Source organism: Dermacentor variabilis, chromosome 3, assembly GCF_050947875.1.
Source record: "Dermacentor variabilis isolate Ectoservices chromosome 3, ASM5094787v1, whole genome shotgun sequence".
Classification (NCBI taxonomy): domain Eukaryota; kingdom Metazoa; phylum Arthropoda; class Arachnida; order Ixodida; family Ixodidae; genus Dermacentor; species Dermacentor variabilis.
In genome coordinates this window covers 1,322,503-1,344,568 of record NC_134570.1, presented here as the reverse complement: position 1 = coordinate 1,344,568, position 22,066 = coordinate 1,322,503, and the positions used below count along the sequence as shown (strand labels likewise).

Here is a 22,066-nt window from a genome sequence, read left to right as displayed (position 1 = left end):
GGGTCAGAGAATGCGTCACTAACTTCTACAGTAAGATTCAGTACACGCAAACTAACTGCGGCACACAGCCGAGCTGCTTTTCGCTAACTGTGCCACTACGCCGCGCGCGGCCACTGTGCGTTAAAAGTACCACAAGAGGTAGTGAAATTAGTTACAATAATGTCTGGGGTCAGAGAAAGCGCCAAAACTTGTCCCGGTAAGATTGAGTACACGCGAAACTGCGTCACACGGCCAAGGTGCTTTTCGTCAGAAAGCCAGGTTAGGCGAGCGTGGCCAAAAACTACCGAAATAAGTTATAATTATGCTTGGGGTCATAGAAAGCGTCGCAAACATCTCCCAGTACGAGTAATTAACTCATATTAACTAGGCTTGGACTGCGGAGCTGTTTTTCGATAACTGCGTCACTATATAGGTTCAGTTTTGTACAGTAAGCCTAAATGCGCTTGAAGTACGTCGCAGATTGTCAAACAAACTTCCTCACCTTGCTGTAGTCCAGTAGAGCAGCGGCGCCGTGTCGACATGCAGACGGAACACAAGAGAACGCCGGGAGCCCAAATAACGGGCTACGTCAAAAAGAGACGGGTCGCCGAGCACGCGCGCTCCACATGCGCAGCCGGCCTCGCTCACTCCTGCGTCTTGTCTGGCGCATGACGTATGCACGCGCGTCTGGCTTGCCGCTAGCTTGTTGCTAGGCAACGCAACAAAAATAAGTTGCAAAGTATAAGTTCATTTACACGCAAAACCTTTTCACTTTCAGTGGGAAAGAATAAAAAAATAAAACGTTGTCTGGAAGTTTGTTTCATATTCTTTTTTTCTGATGCTCGCGTCAACTAACGGCTGGAGTTGAAACTAGGCGTGACGTGTTTCCTGTTGCCAATTTTTGAAGAGCGTCCCCTCTTGTTGCATTTCTTTCTCTATGGCCTAACCGTCAGAAGCACTTCGGGGCAGCCTTTCTTCTGTCGGCACACATTGTTAACGTCCGAACATCGCAGAGCGCCTACAAGAGACGCCGTCCTCGACGGACTTTGATTTTCCCCTATCGAATTCGTTAAGGTCCACATAATTATTTCACTAGCGACTTTGCGATGCGCACTCATGGGCTACCACCGCAGCTGCAAATCTAGATTTGCTTAAGTATTAAGACATATACATGGATATGTTGGTTTTTCACCTTGACACAGAATTCACGACATAAGAGTTGAGTAAACTGTCCCTGTGTCGTCGCAGGGTGTGAGACCAGGCTAGTTGGTATTCCATGCTAAAGTGACTAGCGCAAGAGTTGACACGGGACACTAAAGAGGCGACACGGATAAGCGCAAACTTCCAACTGGGCGCTTGTCCGTGCAGCCTCTTTAGTGTCCCCTGTCCACTCTTGCGCTAGTCACTTCAGTCTGTCTCGTCGTCCGTTAGCATGCTATGGACGAAGCTGCTCGCAATATTACGTCACATTTACTGGCCACCAGGCCAGGTACACCTTTGGGTACGACATATAGAGTACTTGCAGTTAGATTCCAAAGTAGTCTCCTATGGCGGTTATCCACGTACGTGAAGGAAGAACGCTATTTAAAATTATTTTGCAGTAATATATGCGGGATTTGTATGTTCTCCACATTCTCTACCATGTTGCCGTTCCGCCTTTAATATATAGCCGCAATGTAGACTAGCAGCTCTCGAACGCCATAAAGGCTATCCACATACTCAAAGACCTCGCGCACAGCTCCTGACACTTAATTGTATTCAAGAGTTGTGCGACTGCCCAGGACATCCTTAACGAATGTTACATAACACATTATGAGGTTTTACTTGCCAAAACCACGTTTTCATTATGAGGCACGCCGTAGTGGAGGATTCGGGAATAATTTAGACCACTTGGGATTTCTTAACGTGCGCGTAACCCTAAGTACGCGGGTTTTCGCATTTTACACCAATTGAAATACGGACGTGGTTGGGATTCGATCCCGAGACCTCGTGATTAGCAGCGGAACCGAATAAAACCTAAGCAACTACGGAGGGGAAGGGATGTTGGCAGTAGGCTGAAGGTGACAGCCGGCACGTGAGACAATTTGTTCCCATCCTCATTGCGCGAGAACCGGTGCCATCTGTCGAAGAATGACGCCTGCATTCAATGTGATGGAGTCCGCGTCCAATATTTCAGACCCGAATCATACTGTAAATACTGACGACCAGGCATCTTGCTAATCCGTGCAGTCGCTTGACAGCTGCCGAGCGCTGGCGTCGGCCACAGGACCTACTTGACCTTTGTTCAACACTTGCCGACATTCTCGCCTTATTTCGCACTATTGCGTTTCAGTTGAACTGCTTCAACAGCCAATTTATTTGTGCCAAAATTTGGCCACCCTGTCAAGGTTATGGTTTCTTATTTTTAGGTCATCTTCTATATATTTAGGCTAATGCTGTCCTGAAATTTCCAGCGGTTTCACCTTTCCCAAAATGCCCGCATTTTTGTCGGCCTCTGTTCATATTTTGGAGGATTTTCAATGGTGGTGGTGGTGGTGGTGAATTGTAGCAACAGGCAGGTTTAGCTTGGCGATCAAGGCCGGCAGTTGTTCCGCCCGAGCGTCTCGCACAATGCCGCTGAAGGGTTTCACCATATGTCCATCAAACCAGTCTCTCTTTAAAAATTGATAAGGAGACGTGAAGTTTCTTTGCGGGCTATAACTGATCCCTCGGGAAATATAAGGCGTTGCAGGCGCGCATACGGAAGGCCCTTTTTTTTGCAGATTCTTCAGGAGAGCGTCCCTTTCATCTTGGAATTGCTGGCAGGACCACAAAAAGTGCTCAATGTCTCCTGTCTCGTTGCATGCCGTACTGTTCGGAGAATTGATTCGTCCCGTCTTAAATAAGCAGGCCGGTGTACTAGCAGGGCCTGTCCTTATTCGATATATAAGTTAGGCTTCCTATCGGTGCAATCTCTTGGTTACGCAGGGCATATGCGGTGGAACCCAAAGCGACGCAAAGTGATTTCGAATGTCAGATTTTTGCAATTTGATTACTCTTTCGAGCCTTGATTTTGGGAGGATTATAGAGCGCTGCGTATGCAAGCGCATCAGCTTTTTCGTTTCCTGAGATACCAATGTGGAAGGGAATCCACTGAAACGTTACTGTGAAGCCTTTGTTGTTGAGTTCTTTCACGATGGCTAGTGATTTGCGTAAGAACTTGAGGGATGGCAGACCACGGTATACTTGTAACGCGGCCATTGAGTTTGTAAGGACAACCACATTCCGCGGAAGCAAAGTCTTTAGTTTGCGCAGAGCAGAATCTATTGCTACGCCTTCCACAACTGTCGACGAGGCTATACAGTCCAGATGGCCAGACCACGTATATCTTAGAGAGGGAATATAGAATGCAGCTGCGCAGCGGTCTTTGTCTGCCTTGACAGAGCCATCTGTGTATGCTTGTAGGTGATTCGGGTAAGTCGTGTTCAGGTGTTCCAGGAATAATGACTTGGCTTCTGCAGATGGAATGCAGCTCTTTGACTGCAATCGTGGTACATTTAAGTTGCATGTGATGTCCTCGAATGTCCAGGGTGGTTCTATCCTTTTCCTTTGTCTCGAGCAGTGCAATCCTAATACGCGAAGCGTGTTCAGTGCTGCATAAAAATGTGAGCGCGGCTTATTACCTATACGTCGTAAGAGGGCTCTAACGGGCGTAAACTCACTCAATCGTAGTAGCTGGATCATAAGAGCCTGGGAAGCCTGAAGTCGTAGAGCGCGTGACTCAGCTTCGTAGAGCACTGTCTTGTTTTACGCTGGCTGAGGGACTCCAAGGCAAAGTCAGATACCTTTTCTGTGGATTGCTTCTAGGCGCTCGTATTGGCTGTCTGAGGGTGACATCAGAGGTAGCTGATACAGGATCCGACTGGTAACCAGCGCTGCATGTAGCCGTAGCATCGACGGCGGGTGGTTGCCCCAGCGTATGCCAGCGACTCGCTTGAGCACATGTAGCCTGGGTGACGATGACGCCATAACGTGGTCAACACCACGGCGCCAGAGTAGCCTGTGGTCTAATGTAACGCCAAGAAATCGGACGTTGGTGACTTGTCGAATCTGGTATCCGTTCAAATTCAGCTTCAAGCGTGTAGATTTTCTTTTCACTCCAGGAAATAGTACGGATGATGATTTCTCTCCTGATAGCGATAGTCCAATCGTTGCCAAGTGGCCCTGAATGGCTTTTACTGCTCCCTGGGCTATTCGTGCGAGGCGGCCATGCTGGTAGCCGGAGACGCATATGCAGGTATCATCGACATATATAGATATCTTCACTGGTGTTCGATGGTTCAGAACTCTTGGGAGGCTACTCATGGCAATGTTAAATAATAAGGGAGATAAAACACTTCCCTGTGGCACGCTGCGAAATATACGTATTTCATCACTCAAAGTGTCGCCAAGACGAACACTGATGCGACGATCACTGAGGAACGTATGTATGAAGTGCAAGAGATGACCCGTGACGCCTATAACTTGTAACTGGCTGATGATGGCTCTTTGAGACACGTAGTCGTAAGCCTTGGAAACATCCATGAAAACAGCAAGTGTCGACAGGCCGTCCGCACTGTAATGTTCTATGTGGCTTAGCAGGTCCAGCACATTGTCTTGAGCGCTTAGACGCTGCCGAAACCCAGTGATGCACGATGGTAGTTTTGGACCCTGCTCGACATACCAAGTGAGTCTTGTGCCCGCCATCTTCTCCATTAGCTTCGCTGCACAAGAGGTCAGCGATACCGGTCTCTATGTGTCTAGAGCTGCATGATTCTTTCCAGGCTTCAGAACCGGTGGGATTATGTGGGATTTCCCCACTGGCCCACACTTGGTTAAAAGATGTGGAAACCATTGCGTGGCCCCCTGACCAAGCTGCTCAAAAGGTCATTTTATATCCATGAGGTCTTGTGCAAGCTTCTGCCTTCTTGCCGTTCATCAACCTCCTGATTTCCCTGTCAACTGTATCCCATTTTGACGACTCCAATCCCACGGAAGTTGGCAACGATATAATGTCCATGGGATTAAAGCCATTTAAATCAATTCTACTGTGGATACGACAGCCGCTTTTGCTCACTGTGAAGGGAAGAAGAAGAGTATTTTAATGATTGGAAAATGTAGAGAGGTCGGCCGGATAATGGAGCATCTGGCCTGCTACTCTACGTAAGGGAAGGGGAAGATGGGAAGAAAAAGGGTCACAATGGGGGATGATAATGGGAGGAACGAGGTGAAGGACACATTACACAACTGGTATCACAGGCGTGAGTCCAGGCCCGTGACACCTAGGAAACGTGAAAGTGCACGCATTGTTTCTGTCGTCTGCCAACTCTGTGGCCATGCGCCTAGTAAGAGGTCCTCCGACAGTGGTCCATTGTGTAAATGTCTCAATGTATCTGCCATTGTCAGTCTTTCGCGCGCATACTCAGGGCACACCACGAGCACATGTTCTATAGTCTCTACAGTACCACACACTGAACAGTCCGGGGAGTCTGTCCGTCCGATAATGTGCAAATATTTGCGCGTGAAGGCGACGCCGAATCGCAGTCTGTGTATCAGGCATGCATGAGGGCGTGGAATTCCACGCAGAATAGGAAATTTCCTATCGGGATCCAGCCTTTTAAGGGGGACGTGACGAGCGTCTGGCTGGGCCCAGTATCTTCTCGTCGCACTCCTCATTAATTCCGACAGGAGGCATGTGATGTCCGGTCTGGAGAATGGCACTACAGTTCGCAGGCCATTGCTGAGGGCGCGCCTTGCTGCAGCATCGGCCATCTCATTACCGTTGAGCCCACAGTGTCCTGGGATCCATTGGAACACTATGCGGTGGTGTTTTTCTTGGGCGCATGAAAGTAGCTCGGTGATCTGCAGTGTCAGAACCTGATATGCGGTGTGGCGCAGGAAGCATCCCAAAATTTGCAGCGCGGGTTTTGAGTCCGTGAAAATGCACCATTCTTGAGGTCTTTCCCCGCAGATGTGGCGAATCGCTTCCCGAATAGCCACAAGCTCTGCAGCGGCTGATGTAGAATTATGGTCTAGTATGAAACCTCGAGTCATCTATTGGGCTGGTATCACCACAGCTGCTGTCGATGCCTTAGGTGACGCGGAGCCGTCTGTGTAAACATGAACATATGTCTGGTATTCTGACCAGATGTACGCGAGAGCAAGTTGTTTTAGTCCACTGACGGGAACCAATGATTTCTTTAGTATGCCGGGGACATGTACGCATACGGAAGGTTGAACCATCACCCATGGTGGTTATATTGCGTTAATGAGCGCCATTCTTAAGCATTTAAATTCATAGTAAAAAATTATGCGGATCCCATGTATGTGCGAATCGATGTAAGCAAAGCTTTCTGTGTTGTCATTCTCATACGTAATCTCCACAGAGTAGACAGGCACTCTCTAATGAAATGCTGTCAATGTTTGCCTGATTACGCCTGCCATTGTGATGCAAATAAACGGAACTTCAACTCATTTTCTCAGAAATAAACGCTGAATGAAATGCTGACGTCATCCTAAACAAGATCAACAAGCGCCGTAGTGCTCGATCTTATGATGTCCCTATTCGTAAGCTTATATTCGTGATTTTTTATTTTTTTTGGGGGGGGGGCGATCTGCTCTTTTTCTCTAGAAATGTTCCTCGGACGTCTCTGATGTGCTTGTTTTTATTCTCAAGTACCCAATGAAAACTCTCATCGCTGCAACTTCATGATGACCTGGTGGCAGGCCACCATGGCGTGTCGCGCAAGTATGACCGCGCTGATCCATTTCGATTGACATATACTATTTTGTGCGTCATACTTCGCCACGTTCATTTTTCAAATTATGCCAGAGCTCGAAAAGGGCGGACAACTCACTGCGTCCCTTTCCTCTGTTTACTTCCGCAAAGTGTGTGTTTATCGCTGTGGTTACCAAATACGCCCAGCGGTATGCTACCAATCAAGACTTTCTAGCTGGTGGGCACCTGTAGTCGCAGGCTTTATTCAACATGGCGTCGACGTTCAATATGGCTATCCTCAATTGTTTTTCGCGGACTTCGCTCACCGCCTTCTCTCCAGTGTCATCTCTTACACTACTCGCTCCTGCTAGACACAACACAAACACGCAACGACCTTAATGAAATATCAATTACACGCCACTTGACATGCTGTCGATGTATATTTTCGCTGAGCACCGGGATTGGAGCGTGGTGCGGTCAATGGTGACATTATCCGTCTACAGCCTCGCTCAACAACACCGCTCGCTACTCGTCACGTTTCTTTTTTTTGTCGACAAGAGCATAGTGTATTTCCTCTGTATGAGCTTTCGGCTTTAGGTGTGACGTTGCACGCCTGCTTATTCTGTTACGTTGACGGCGACTGTTGTCGTCAGGCTGCCGCCTCATTCTGAGCTTCGCAGTCACCAGAGAGCACAGAAAGCTGTCTTCACAAACAAACCACCGGGATTCAAGCCCATCTCCCAAATGCACCATCTTGCATTTGGGAGATGGGCACGCTAACCATTACGCTACCACCTGCCTCCACCAATTTCTGTTTATCTACCTTCCCACTTCCCGCTTTTGCCGCAGATGCAGGCAGAACGGATGCAGAAACAAAAAGAAAAGTAAAGATTGCTTGAGCCGCCAGCTGACACATGACCTTAACTTTCGCAGGTTATTCTCATTGGAGCGCATGTAGGTTTCCGGCTTCGTGCAGATTGTGGGTCGCCTTAGCTTTATTGTAAATTTGCTTTGACCGACTCTTTTCAGCTAGAAGGGAAACGCCGGACAAAACTGAGACCTACCGTTGAATATCTTTTTCTTGTTTTCTAGGTTGAAACGAGGAACGCTCATTTACACAAATAGTGATTTCTTTAAGAAATGGCATAAGCATACTATATTTCGAGGTCATGTCGTTGTGTCAATACGGGCCGGAACCGCGTATCGACGAAAGGGCATCACAGTGCCGATGAGCGCGGCAGGTTACTGAATGAAGAAAACAAGAAACGGACTGTTTTTCAGTTCTCGCAACATATTGTACACAGAACACAAGGCACCCACTACCAAGACATTTTAATTTTGACAACAGCGACACACAATGGCGGACTGATATACTTTCTAAAGGGGTCTCATTTTATTTTTTCATCGCAGAACCGCAAGCAGAGGTTGCGTCGCGAGTATACTGCAGCCACGTACTGTGGCCGCACTCCTTTTCCTCTAACAAAGTGGCCCCCGGCGGCTTCACACGCTCCCGTAGCTGGCGGATTGGACTGTCACTCCAGAAGTTTAAATACATAACGTCTTTGCATAGAAACGACGGCATGATTGTCAACATATTGTTGGCTTGGATATGTTTGGCACGAGGCCCAAGACCCTGTCTTCTAACGCGTTGTTATGTTTGCGTTCGCGTCTCTGTCTTGAAGGGAGGCGCACCGTGACATGCTGCAATGGTGCTCGCGTTGAGCGTATGTGAGGCGAAAAACGCGGCTCTAAAATGTCTGTTCACTAACTTGTGCAGTAAACCCTTGTTTATAGTATTCGCCCAGAATAGTAGTAGTATAGTAAGAGTCACGAGTATGGCATCCGTAACCGCAAGCGTCACGTTATGGTCGTAACTTGTCGGGACAGCGTAGTTGTAATCCACAGACCCTGCCACTAAGGAATACGTGGCTAGGCATGGCTGATGAATAAGTAATTTCGAAGATTGGTTTTCAGCAAAGGTTTGTTACCAGGTTTACTGCCGCAAAGGACGGATGCTGGGCGGTGACTCCAATCATTTACTCGGCACATCACACATCTACACTGGAATTCAACTGGTTTCGCCAACTCTTGCTTATATTCTCTCGCCCCTAAGCTGCGACTTCGCCTGCCACCCGGGCCCCAGCTTTTCCTCTCTGTCCACCGCTTCTTTCTCAATCTGCTGAGACGTGCTTCCACTGATGCTTGATCCTCCTTTTTCTCAATAAATGAAGGCATTCATTCATGCATTCTTAAGCTACTGCAGAAAATAGCGTGTCTTTATCTGCATAACCACCCTGTCCCTCACCTGGACTCTACCATCGCAAAGCAAAGTTGCTGTGTTGTAAATGGCTGGGCGTCACATATACAATTTTCTAGGAATGGCCAGTAGCACGGCGGGCAATTTTCGGTGGGTCACGAGACAGTATATAGAACACCTTCTCTGCCATATCCACACTCAGTGCTCTGCTTCGTGAGCTACTATTAGCCGCTACGACGAAGTACGAAATGAAAGAAACCTAGCTGGGCTGGTCGCGTGCAGCTCTTTTTGGAATCTTGATGGGTCGATTTAAAATATGTATATTTCTTATCTAAGCCTAAATGACAGCGATATAGGCGAGGTGAGTTACGGTAGCTCGTTGGTTTGGACTAACGACGCTCTTCACGCAGCACTTTCGTCTTGCGCATGTTTGCGAACGGGAATGAAAGACAGGAGGGTAACACGCCTTCCTGAAATGAAACATTCGAAATAACCCTTTGTTTGGCGGTTGGACATATGTCGAGGGTCCCCGCTACGAATCACCTGCAAGTCTGTATTACCTTGCAAAGGGGAACTCAGATGAAACGTTGACAAACGGTAGGCTTTTAATTATCATAAGTATATGTTTATTGAAATTCCTTACCATGAGGTGAAAGCCGACTAATAAGCATTTAAATTTTCTGTGTTATTAAAACATCCTGTTAATAAAAGGTTGCTGTGCTTACAGCCCCCTAAATTAAAGAAATTAAGGTATGAAAAATAAACTGGTGCGGTAAATATGTAAACGCAGACGCAAGAAAAGGCCTAGTCCGTTTTCCAGTATTCACTCAGTGAAGATGGAGCACCTCTATAGTCTCACGTTGTAGTAATGTCAAGAACAAAACACTTCCAAAAGAGTCAGTCACGAATGTTACTCATTATAAGATGAGCTTGCGCTGGAAAAGAAAATAACACTCAAACATAACAATCGCTGCGCACAAAGAGCTTCCTCTGATTCCGATCTACGGATCAGGGCGTCGGTTCGTCAGATTGGAATGCTCGTACATTGCAGCGCAATCTCGGGTCGTCAAATGTGATGGAGAATGTACGCCAGTATTCGCTTCGCGCGCGCAATCTGATAAGATAACGCTCTTTCGCTATTGAATCCGTGACAACATACTGGATATTAGAAACACATGCAGGCGCATCTTGAGCTAACTGATAACTTTGGAACCGTGCTTAGACGCTAAAAGAAACCCCCCCCCCCCCCCCAAAAGAAAGAATACAGTTGCTTTCAATATTAGCTGAAACATAATGCTTGTGGTTTAAAAAGGGCCCCCAACACTGCACAGCGGCGCCGACATACAGGAAATTCAAGAGCGAAACACTTTGCAGTTACTGGTATTTATCAAACCAGCATATCGTGGTTCACTGTAGCCCTGTAGTCCAGGGGCCAGTTCCACCACGGGTACTGTGTCGAAGCTCATATTTCATGTCAGCATTAATTGTCACAAAATCACGGTATTTTTTTCTTTAGACCTTATCATAAGACAGCTAAAATACATCCAGCGAAACCCTCACCTTAATATTTCAGTACTTTTCGTTCTAACGTACATATCCGTGCTGATCCATATGTTACAAAGTACTGAAAATGTACCCAATGCTTTCCTCCAGAAAGCTGTTTTTATTCCTTATGATGCCAGGAAACCGAACCTGATGCCACCAACGCTCAGAAACCTAATCGGGAGCGCGCACAATGTTCTCGCACACCTTGTGGGATGTACCGTAGCGCTGAGGTGCTTCTTGTATAATGTATGAGAGTCGGTTGTAAGAACAGACGTGCAAGGTTGGGCCATGTGCTTAAGCTCATGAAGTTGATTTGCGCCAAGATAACCTGTCCAAGCTTTCACACTTACTTTATAAGAAGTCTACAGCACCATCAATATGCCGGTTGCTTCTAACTGCACGAAACAAAACTATTGAAAAGATACAAACAATGTTAACATCATTTTAACATTCGAGTGTTCAGATTGGTAACCTCTAGATGCGGAGTAAGTTGAGAAGTTGTTTGCGTAATTAACAAAGCTACGTTAATTAAATTTGCAGTAATGGTTCTTACGTGGCTAAAGAAAATGGGCAGTTTGGAGCCCGTCCTCGAGATTATGCAGCCAAGCGAAAAAATATCGTCTAAACATGTTTCTGTAAAAGCCATGTGAACAAAAATTTTCCAAGTAATACCTCTTGGAACACGTAACTGACGCAGAAAAAGAACGTCTGTAAAGTCACAGAAAGAACAGCACTTCACAACGGGACACAAAGGAGGAACCACACACAAACTGCGATAACTTCAAGCGCTGTTCTGTATGTGATAATGAAGGAATTAGCCCATGAGTCATTCCATCCAAACCTGTAAAGTCAACCTGACCACATCTAGCCTGTTGTGATGCTGTCATCAATAGTATGGCCCCGTGAACATGTTCCCCATGGGCATATAGTCGCGTTCCATTTTTATTCATGCTGCTTTCTCGAAGGCAAGTATTTTAAAGGTTTAGGCCCGTATTCACAAACAGAACTTAAGTAGGGCGTCAATAAGTGCGGGAAAAGTACAAGTGTTAGGAAAGTTTTAGGAGAGTACTTCAAAAATGACACTTAAATATCACTTTCGAAAGTGACACTTTTCGAGTCAAGTATGTCGTCTGGTGTCCAGGATACGTAAATAGTTTATGTGTACGATAGGCTAAATCGCAAAAAAAAAAAAAAATTTTTGCGGCAGAGTAATGTGGATATAACTGTTGCAGTGCTTGCGCGCGCATTCTTCTGAGTAAAATACAAAGAATGGTGTGGTTTTAGCCCTTTACTCAAACTCATCTGGCCACAAGTTCACGTTGGTTCTCGCAGCCACTGCGGTTCTGTGTGTCACCGTCCCGACTTTTTTTGGTTTTGTTGCTGAAAACTTGCGGTGTTCTTGCGCAGAGAGTGTGCGTGCGTTGCGTGTTTTCAGCCCGCGCGGACGACGGAAAAAAGGAAAACAAACTTTTCCGAAGAAAAACGCGCCTTGCTCCTTGAGTTCATTTCACGCCATCGCAGCCGTTCGACAGCTAAAAACCTCCGCGTCATCTCCTCCGGGACTTCTGATGGGTACATGAGTGCAGTCAATGCACCCGCTCACACCAGGAAACCGTGCGATGGTGTGGAACTCCTCCATTACGGATGCCAAATCATTAGCATTTGGCAACTTCACGAGCTGCGGGAACAAAGTCTCGGCAATAATTCTTGACATTCGTGCAATGATTCGAGACACAGTTGCTTGCGAAACATTAACGAGGTTCCCGATGACAACCTGAAATGTTCCCGCGCCATAGAATCGCAGCGCGATTAGAAGCTGCAACAGCGGCTGCACGGCGTGACCGCGTTCGTTGCCTTTGGGGACCAGTGGCAGCATTTCCAACAGCCGTAGCACCGCTTGCTTGGAAAAGTGTTATCGCCGCGAGAATTCCGCGTCGTTGTATACTTCCATGGGATTCTGTCGATCCTTAAGCCGTGGCCGTAATGGTGACACGTATCGGTATGACTCATCCTCCGTAATATTTCGCACACGTCCGGCGAGATCGTCAAGGTCGTCGAGGCTGCCGTAGCAGGCGGCCATCTTGCTTGCTAGGCGAGAGTACCGAAAGTCCCACTTAAGGTTGCCAATGACCGTACTTTACTTTCCGGCACTCAAATGTCGATTAAAGTTTACTTTAAGTACAAGATTTGTCTATGGAACGCGTTAAGCATCGACCGGCTACTTAAGTCATAAGTTAAGGGTAAGTTCCGTTTGTGAGTACGGGCCTTGTCAACACGGCAGTGAACGTGTGCTGCCGAAAGCTTACTTGGTCGCAGAAGCGATGCATGACGGAATGATGGTGCAGATTTAGCGCGTCGCTGGCATCAAGACAATGCGCTGCCGCCGAGGGAAGGAACATAACGAAAGTGAACAGCTTGGAAGCTGCTCACGGAGCCGTGCCGATAGTTGCGGTGCCATCATGACGAAATCTGAGGCGGCGATATTGACGGCTGACGCGTTTTTTTCTTTTATTATTTTGTTCTTTTTTTTTTTTTACAACGAAGTCGTTACGAGTAAGCTTTAACTCGGACCCAACTCCGACGCGGCCTATTCAAATGCATGTAAAACGCAAAAAAGTTTTTCTGAAATAACCTCTGGGCCGATTTTAACGAAATTTGCTGCATTTGAGAGAGAAAGTTAAATTCTAGTGACTGTTTGAAGCGTAATTTCGATTTACGGTTTCACTTTTGCTCAAAAGATTCTCAAAAATTCGACAGTTTGAAAAAAATAGAAGCACGAAGTTTACAAATTCATAACGCTGCATCAAGAACAGATATCGCGGTTCTGTAAAAGCCAACCATTAGATCATTCGAAGCGGACAAATTCGCTATGTCATTTTACGTCTTACGTGAATTTCTTACGCTGTTTACAAGGGTTCTGCAAAAGCTGTATTAATATAATAATAAACTTTTGGATATTCATGTGTAACATCAATTTTGTCCTCTTTAGATGTGCTATTAGATGCAATTCACAGAATTGTATTATCATTTCTTTTTGTTGAGCTACAGAGTTGTAAACTTGATAGTTTCGTTTTCTGAAAATTTTCGATTTCTGCCAATTTTTATTAAAATATTGACGACCTAAATCGAAAGTTCGAAACCAACAGTCACTAGATTTTAAGTTTTCGTTTTAAGTGCAACAAACCTTGTAAAATTTGATGCAGTGGTTGTGGAGAAAAACAAATTCTCCTTTTACATGTATTTAGGTAGGACCACCAGAGCTAAAAATTCCTCTTAAGGGCTACTTTCCCCACTATCGCGTCCGCGTGTACAGCAAAACCCCGAACATAGCGTAATACCGGCCTGACCCGCAGCGGAGGTGAAGCAAGCGTTCAGCTCTCCCCATACGTGGGCTGATCCCGAATGTAACGCCATGCCAGGCCGACCTGCGGCGGAGGTGAAGCAGGCATTAAGCACTCCCCATACATGGGCCGATCCCGAAGACAGTGCAATGCGGGGCCGACAAACGGCGGAGGTGCAGTTCGCCATTAAGGGGCCCACATACACAGCTCTGCTGGTCATGTTTCTTCACAGAGTGGGAGGGCACTGAGATTTTTTACTTATCAAACATCAGGTCATCGACGGCGAAACCAGGGACACCAAAGCCGTCCTCGGGCTCGACCTAGAAAGCGCATTCGACAGTGACGCACTCTGCCAACCTCGCGCAGATGTTCCATCTAAACCTAGGCGAGAGGTCACACGAATATTTCAAAGACTTCCTCACCGGCAGAACGGTGGAGCTCACAGCCGGCGACCTGAAGACGGACGAGAAGACGTTAGGGAGCCAGAGCACTTGCCAAGGCTCCGTCATCTCACCCATGCTATTTAACCTTGTTATGATTCAAATTGCCAAAAGGCTATGCCAGCTTGAAGGACTGAAGCACACGATATACGCGGACGACATTACGCTGTGGGTGGATGGGGGCAGTGATGCCCGCATAAAATCCACACTAGAGACGGCCGTCGACACGATCGAAGAAAGCCTGGAAGGTACGGGACTGCGTTGCTCCCCAAGTAAGTCGGAGCTCCTGCTTTACCAACCGATCCAAACGCACAGAATCAAGAAGCAAAGGAAACACGAAAAGATCAAGATCCGCACCAGAGATGGTAACACAATACCGACGGTAAGCAAGATCCGAGTCCTCGGCATGACGATCGAAGCGCTCAGCAAAAACGGAGACACCGTCACCCGCATCATGGGTAAGGCGGCCAACCCCACCAGACTGCTCAAGCGCGTTACCACCAAGGGAGTCATGAAGGAGGAAAACTTCATCAGAATTATACACTCCTTCGTACTCTGCCACATAGTGTACGTGGCAGCCTTCCACCAGCAGATGAAAAGCGAAAAGAACAAGCTAGACATCCTAATCCGGAGGGCTTACAAGACACCCCTCGGTCTACCCGAAACTACCAACACGAAACGTCTCCTCCAGCTGGGCATACACAACACGCTCGACGAGATCGCCGAAGCGCAAGGAGCCGCTCAGTTGGAAAGACTGTCATGAACAAAGGCCGGCAGAAAGATCCTGTGCAGTCTAGGCATCGGTTATCACGAACAGCAGGGACCAAAATTCCCCGTCCCCGACCACGTACGACGGAACGTGCGGGTTGATCCCTTGCCGAGGAACATGCACCCGGAATTCAACGAAGGCAGAAGACGCGCTAGAGCCAGGGCACTGACGGACCTGCACGCGGAAGAAACCGGCGCCAGTTACGTGGATGCAGCCGAATATGGCGGCCGCAACGGCTTCGCGATCGCGGTGGTGATTCCGGAGGGAACGTGCGGGCGACCGCCAGCACATCGAGGAAGCAAGTGGAGGAAGCAGAAGAAATAGCTATCGCCCTGGCCATCGTAGACCGAGAATGCCACATCATCCTCAGCGACACCAGACAGGCGGTGAGGAACTACGCCAAAGGAAGAATTGCCCCAACGGCGGCACGCGTCCTGCTCCGACATGGAGACCGCGACAAGAGGACTCGAATGAAGTGGTTATCGGCGCACGCAGGACAAGCGTCGGAGAAGCATGCCAATCGCAACAAAACGGCACACGCCCGAGCGCGAGGACTAACCGACCGCGCCCAAGGCAACGGCTGCCCGCTGTGGTGCAGCGCCAAAGACCGGATGACCAGCTATAACGAACTGACCAAGTCTTTTAGCTGGCCCGCAGATTTCTCCCGCCGCCCTGCAAAGGTCTGAGAAGGTTGCAGGCCGTGCTGTTCAGGCAACTACAAACGAGAACGCTTCCAAGCCCGGCGCTATTGCATAGGATGCACCCAGAATCGCACTCCCATGACAAGTGCAGAGCGTGCTGCAGGGAGACGGCCACATTCGAGCACATGCTATGGGATTGCTCCAAACATCCAAGCGAAGCTAACTAAGGACGTATACCGCCGCAGCTTGAGGAAGCAACGCGGAGCGACGACCAAGAAAAACAACTTCAGGCCGTCCAGCAGGTCATCCAGGTGCTGGCTAGGCAGGAGCCTGGCGAGCTGGCAATGGCGAGCGGGGATCCTCGCAGAGCATCCGCCACGATGACGACGTAGGCCACGTCCGAAGCGCGCCTTCGCGCTTTACCGCAGGCTCAATAGACGTTTTCCCAATCTAATCCAATTACTTATCCGCGTTTGTCCTGCATGCGTCTGCGATGAAAACAAGAAGCAGGTGGTAGCTCAGAAGTTAGCATGCCCAGCCCCTGAACGTACTTATATCTGCATTGACATAGGTTCGTGGTAGTGATAGCGACCAATGCTCTACTTCTGCGCGCTCTAGCCATTGTGAAGCTAAGGATGTAGTTAGCATGCCCAGCCAGTGAATGCAAATTGCAGCAGTTATGAGTGGTCGAATCCCGCTGGGGCTGATTGTGAAGAAAGCTTCCTTTCTCTGTCCACTCGCGATGGTGAAGCTAAAATGAGGAGGAAGCCTGACGGACACAACGTTGATGGTCACCATAACAGAATGGATGGACGACCTGCGCAAAGGACAAAGCACACCAAGTTTTCAGCACTTGTCCTAGAGTAAAGCGCTACAATGGCTAGTATGCCCTCATGGGGATGGTAGACCGAACTGCTTCTCACTGCTAACACTGGACTGATACTAAGAAAAAACTCCGTTCGCAGACACCACGCTACACTCAAATTATTAAAGCAATATCAGTTTATAAACTGATAGCGTCAATTATCTGGTGTCCTTCTTGTGTGTGTGGAGGGCATAAAGGTTCTGGCAATGAAATGGTAGTATCTTTCTTATTGCTGCAGTTGCACACAAACAAAATTCGTTGGAGTGATCGGACAGCGATCTACCAGCGGAGAAGACCAACCCGCAAATTAAAAGTAATTGCGGGTTTCAGATCTTCCAATGTAATTTGCGCTTAGCTACTATCTGTAATTTTTGTTTCTCTATTTGTGCTCTTATGAAGAGGAAAACTCCACATTACTACAATATCAACAACAGTAGGCAAAATAGACTTACTTTGAAGCTGTGACCACGCACCGCACTTTTGTACATTCAGCACATGTAGTATTGGGGCAACACGTTTGAGCAAAATGATTAGGTTTTCGGTCAAAGCACTGTGACAGGCGGGAAGAAATCGTTGTCATGCCCGGTCGAAATAATACCATCTGAAATCTTATTTACATATGCATATTTTTTTGAATATCACTATAATCCTTTTTACATTTGCTTCGTATGAGTTATGTACTAGCTTGCCTCGTCAATCTCAAAAATGTATTCTCATTTCGGGAGAAGGCTTTCGTGCAAAACAACGCAACATAACAGTAAAACATCCAGCAAGGTTCCTATCCTGATGATTGACGAAATTGTGCACTGAGAACGTGTCGACTAGCCTGTGATTGAAAGTTGAATTATGATCGTTGTAAGCTTGTGTTGCGTCTAGCACACGAGCGAGTAATGTTAGCGATTACATTGGTGTGAAAATGATCAGCTCGATCTGCAATTTGTTTTTCTGGATCTCCACGTTGAACGATGCAGTCGTCACGATGAGAGCACTCCTGTGACATTATTAGCTCAGTGGGCTGGGAAGGCTCGAGTGGTAGCTCACCTTGAGGGGTATTGGGTAACAGTTATTAATATACGTACTTTGCGAAGATGAGAAATATGCAGAAACACCACTGGTGTTGTCTAACTATTCATAAACAGGCCGCCAAATTTCAATTGGCCCACCCCAAACATTAAGTAGGCCCACCACCAAATTTCAAGTTGGCACACCCTCAAATTTAATTGGCCCACCCCCAAATTTAAAGTCAGCCACGCCCGATTTTCTTTTCGCCCAGCCTTAAACTTCAACTTAGCCCGATCCAAAATTTCAATTGGGCCACCCCTAATTTTCAAGTTTGTCCACGCACGAACTTCCATAAATCGTCTTCCAAATTTCGAATCGACGCACCCCAAAACTTAGGTTGGCCCACCCCCATATAGCCCCCAAATCAAGATTGGCCGACCTCGAGATTGCCCCCACATTTAGGTAGGACCAACCCCATATCACCCCCAAATACAGATTGGCCCGCCTCCCCAACACCACCAAATTTAGCTTGGCCCACTCCAATATCACCTACAAATCGAGGTTGCCCACCCCCATCTCCGTCCCAAACTAACGCTGGCACACCCCTCGATCACCTCAAATTTAGGACGCCCCACCGCAAATCACCCACCAATTAAGGTTAGTCCACCCATATATCACCCCCCCCCCGCAATTCAGCTTGGCCCAGCCGCACATCACCCCCATGGTTAGGTTAGCCCCGTCCCCATGTTACCCTCAAATTTAGTTTGGCCCACACCCATATCATCCCCAAATCGAGGTTGGCCTACTCCCATATCAGCCCAAAACTTAGCCTGGCCCACGCCTCTATCACCTCAAATTTAGGATGGCCCACCGAGAATCACTCTCATATTTAGGTTAGCCCATCCCCATATCTCCCCCGATTCAGCTTCGCCCAGCCCCATATCACCCCCATGGGTGTGATATGGGTGTCAGGATATGGGTGGCCCACCCCCCATATCCCCCCAAATTTAGGTTCTCCCACCACGTATCATCCCCAAATCCAGGCTGGCCCACCCCCCCATATTCCCTCAAACTTAGGCTTACCCACCCCTATATCGCCTCAAATTTAGGTTAGGCCACCCCCATATCAGCCTCAAATTCAGCTTGGTTCATTACCATTTCACTCCAAATTTAGGTTGGGCCACTTCCATATCACTACCAAATTCAACTTCGCCCATCCCTGTATCACGCCCAAATTTATACTGATGCCACTTCCAATTTCAAGTTGCCCATGCCAACCCTTTATATAAAGACCTATGTATTCATATGGTAAATGCGTCAAATAGCCAAGCTAGCTTCTCTGTAGAGCGACCGGGGCAGACACAGCACGGGACATTTATTCAAATGGTTTCTTTACGGCCACACCTACGGATTCATACCACTTGGCTGTAGGGAACACATTAACAGTAGCTATTAATCCACACGCTGCACATCTTCTCCTGGTTGGTGAATTTCTTATTTGGGTGAATCTTTCGAAATAATTAACGTTCAGGCAGCGACTCAGCCTTTGTTCCGCACGAATGTTGCATAGCCCCTTCAGTCACGGCGCACACATTTGTGGACGCGACTTATTTTCGCCATTACTGTGCAGTGGGTGCAAGGAAAAGACAACAGACCTTAAACTTTCTGCAAATTAAACATTCTGCTTTCCTAAAGTGCCCCCATTTCACTTCTGAGTGAAATGTACCGCTTCAGATGACCGCTTTAGTGAAGGCAACACCGTCTTTGATGGGACGTTTGGAGTGGGACGTTTCGGTAGTTATTGCAAAATATTTTTTCCCCTTTTTGTAATGCTGGCACCCAATAATTAACCTGCGCATGCAATTCGAGTGAGTGATTCAATATTTTTAATGAAGAAACGTAGCATGACTGAGTGTACAATATATCAATATTTAATTACTATTTAATTATGATGGGTCTATATAAAATGCACAGTCTCATTGTCATCCCACCTTGACTTGGTTTTTTTTGGAGTCTCCAGCGTCTTGGCATAAACGTATGTAAGTTTCATGCATTTATCGACAGTTGATCGTAATTCGTGACTGAAGAGGATAGGAATGGCACTAGCCACCGGGTGGCATTGTGGCCCAGGTGGACCTGATTCGCTCGGAGTGTGTGCCATTAAGGACAGGCGAAAGTCGAAGAAAACGGACCTTCCAGAAGAACGTAATAAGAATAGCCATTTTGTTCTCCCAAGTTCCACGCTTCAAAGCACGAAAGCTTTTTTTTTTTTTTTTGGAAGAACACAAAGCTATGCGCAAGCTTCTAGTTATGTTGTCCAATGAATAAAACCTTCATAAGTGCGATGACTTAACAAATGAACACGACAATGCTATGTCTTAGGAAAGAAAAATAGAAAACATAATATTTCAAGAGAACCACTGGAAAACCAGAACCGAAAGCAAATCATGAGTGTTGTGTTTCTGCCATCTGGTGGTAGAGTATAAAACTAAGTCTTATGCGGCTTTTAAAGAAACTGCGCCGCTGAAAAACCAGAACCGAAAGCAAATGTTGGGTTTTGTGTTCCTGCCATCTAGTGAGAGATTACAAAACTAGGTCCTTTGCGGCTTAAAAAAGACTGCGAAGCGGGGATCGAACCGCGGCCACCGCGACGCGGGACTAAAGGTGCGCGCGATTCTACCACTCGGCCACGGCTACCCTTTTTTTTTTTTCTTTATTGCCGGCTTTGACATACACTAGCAATACAGAAAAGGAAAAACATGTCAACAAGGATTTTGCTGGCACGACATATCAAAATTTTTTCAATGCTACAAGTTTATCAAGCATGTCAATCCATGTTGGTTGTTCAGGGAGTGCCCGATGGACATCCCTGAACCGTACTACAGATTCAATGAAGTGATCACGTGTAGGTCGCGAATTGACATCGGCATTGTTGAACTGCGTTCTAGCTTTCCTTTTTTTTTCTTTATTCACAAAATGACATACATACATAAAAACACGTTGGCCTACTTGGACCAACGTGACAAGCTAAAATTTCTTGAAATTCACTAATTCATCAAGAATACCCAACCAGTCAGGCGGATCTGCCTGTACACGATATATCTCACGTATGAAAATAATGCTTTCAACAAAATTTTCTCGTGCTGAGCGCGCATTCACATCGGCGTGCGTTACCGCCATCCGTGTCTTCCAAAGACTATGGAGGCCCAGGAGCATTATCATGTCGTACGGAAAGCCCTGATGGCTGTCTACCGGCAGCAAACGTATACCCTGTGCTGTTATCGGCAGTTCCTTTTTAAGAGTTCTTTGCAAGACGTCCCAATAAAAAATTGCATCCCAGCACTCAATGAAAGCGTGCTCAATGGTCTCCGGCTTGTTACATAGCGCACAGTTTGTCGTCCATGGTACAAATATTCCTTTGTCGGCTATCCATGTTTTGACCGGAAGGGTAGATGTATGCAATTTAAAGAAGAACGACTTTACGCGTGCTCTCACTGGCATCCTTTTAACTCTCTTTAAAACATCGTGTCCTGGGCCTCCATAGTATTTCATTCGGTACAATGGCACTGGCATCATAACTTCAACTAAATCCTTGTAAAGTTTCTTTCTTGTTACTGTGCTCAGGTACTGAAGGGAAAACCGAGCTTTTAATATTCGAAGGGAGTCGACTACTTCTCGCAAGTAGCCTTTAAGCCGATAGTGTACAGGCTGTGCACTAGACACAATAAATTCAGGCAAAACGCTTTTCAAACGGATCTGGATCATCGTACGCAAGAATGAATCACTTTGATCTCGTAAGAAGACAAAACGAGAAACAATCTGTCGTAAGAACAAAGCGACAATCCAAGACCACCATCTCGAACAGGACGAAACAAGTTGGTACGGCTGACCCTTTCCCAAGTGGAACCCCAGATAAAAACAGCAAATACTCTGTGTATTTTCTGTACATTCACACGGGTCATCGACAAAAATTGGAGGACATACCACACTTTGGCAATTAAAAACAAATGACAAACAGTTGCCCTTGCAAACATTGACAAATCAGGACCCTGCCATCCTCCGGTTTTCTCTTTTACGCGCGACGTCTCTTCCTCCCAGTACTGCGCGGCACTCTCGTAGTGCTCAGGCGGCACCCCCAAATATTTCGAAGGAGACACGGTCCATTGTAAATCTGCAAAGACAGACGGTGTGTTGTCCCAACTTCCGTGCCAAAATCCGATGCTCTTGTCCCAATTGATCTCGCATCCGGTTTGCGTGCAATATCTTTTAGCATCGCTTATCGCCTCTAGTACACTTTGGCGATCTGTAGAAAAGATTGCGACGTCATCAGCATATGCAAGCACTTTAACATGGGACGATTCAAGCTTATAACCATTGGTTTTTTCGTTACTTATTAGAGATAAACAGAAAGGCTCTAAATAAATTGCAAAGAGCAGCGGTGACAATGGACAACCTTGCCTCACTGATGATGTGAGTTTAATGTTCTCAGTT

The 22,066-nt window shown here is 47.0% G+C and overlaps 2 protein-coding genes across 2 annotated transcripts in view; one reads left to right on the top strand and one right to left on the bottom strand.

The window, feature by feature from the left end:
• LOC142575077 (acidic phospholipase A2 PA4-like) overlaps positions 1-22,066 on the top strand; it is a 288,123-nt gene that overhangs the window by 116,565 nt on the left and 149,492 nt on the right. The window lies entirely within an intron of this gene.
• Positions 20,537-21,340, bottom strand: LOC142573776 (uncharacterized). The gene has a single exon (XM_075683039.1). It carries the CDS (start codon positions 21,338-21,340, stop codon positions 20,603-20,605), a length of 738 nt encoding a protein of 245 aa, XP_075539154.1. The 3' UTR covers positions 20,537-20,602.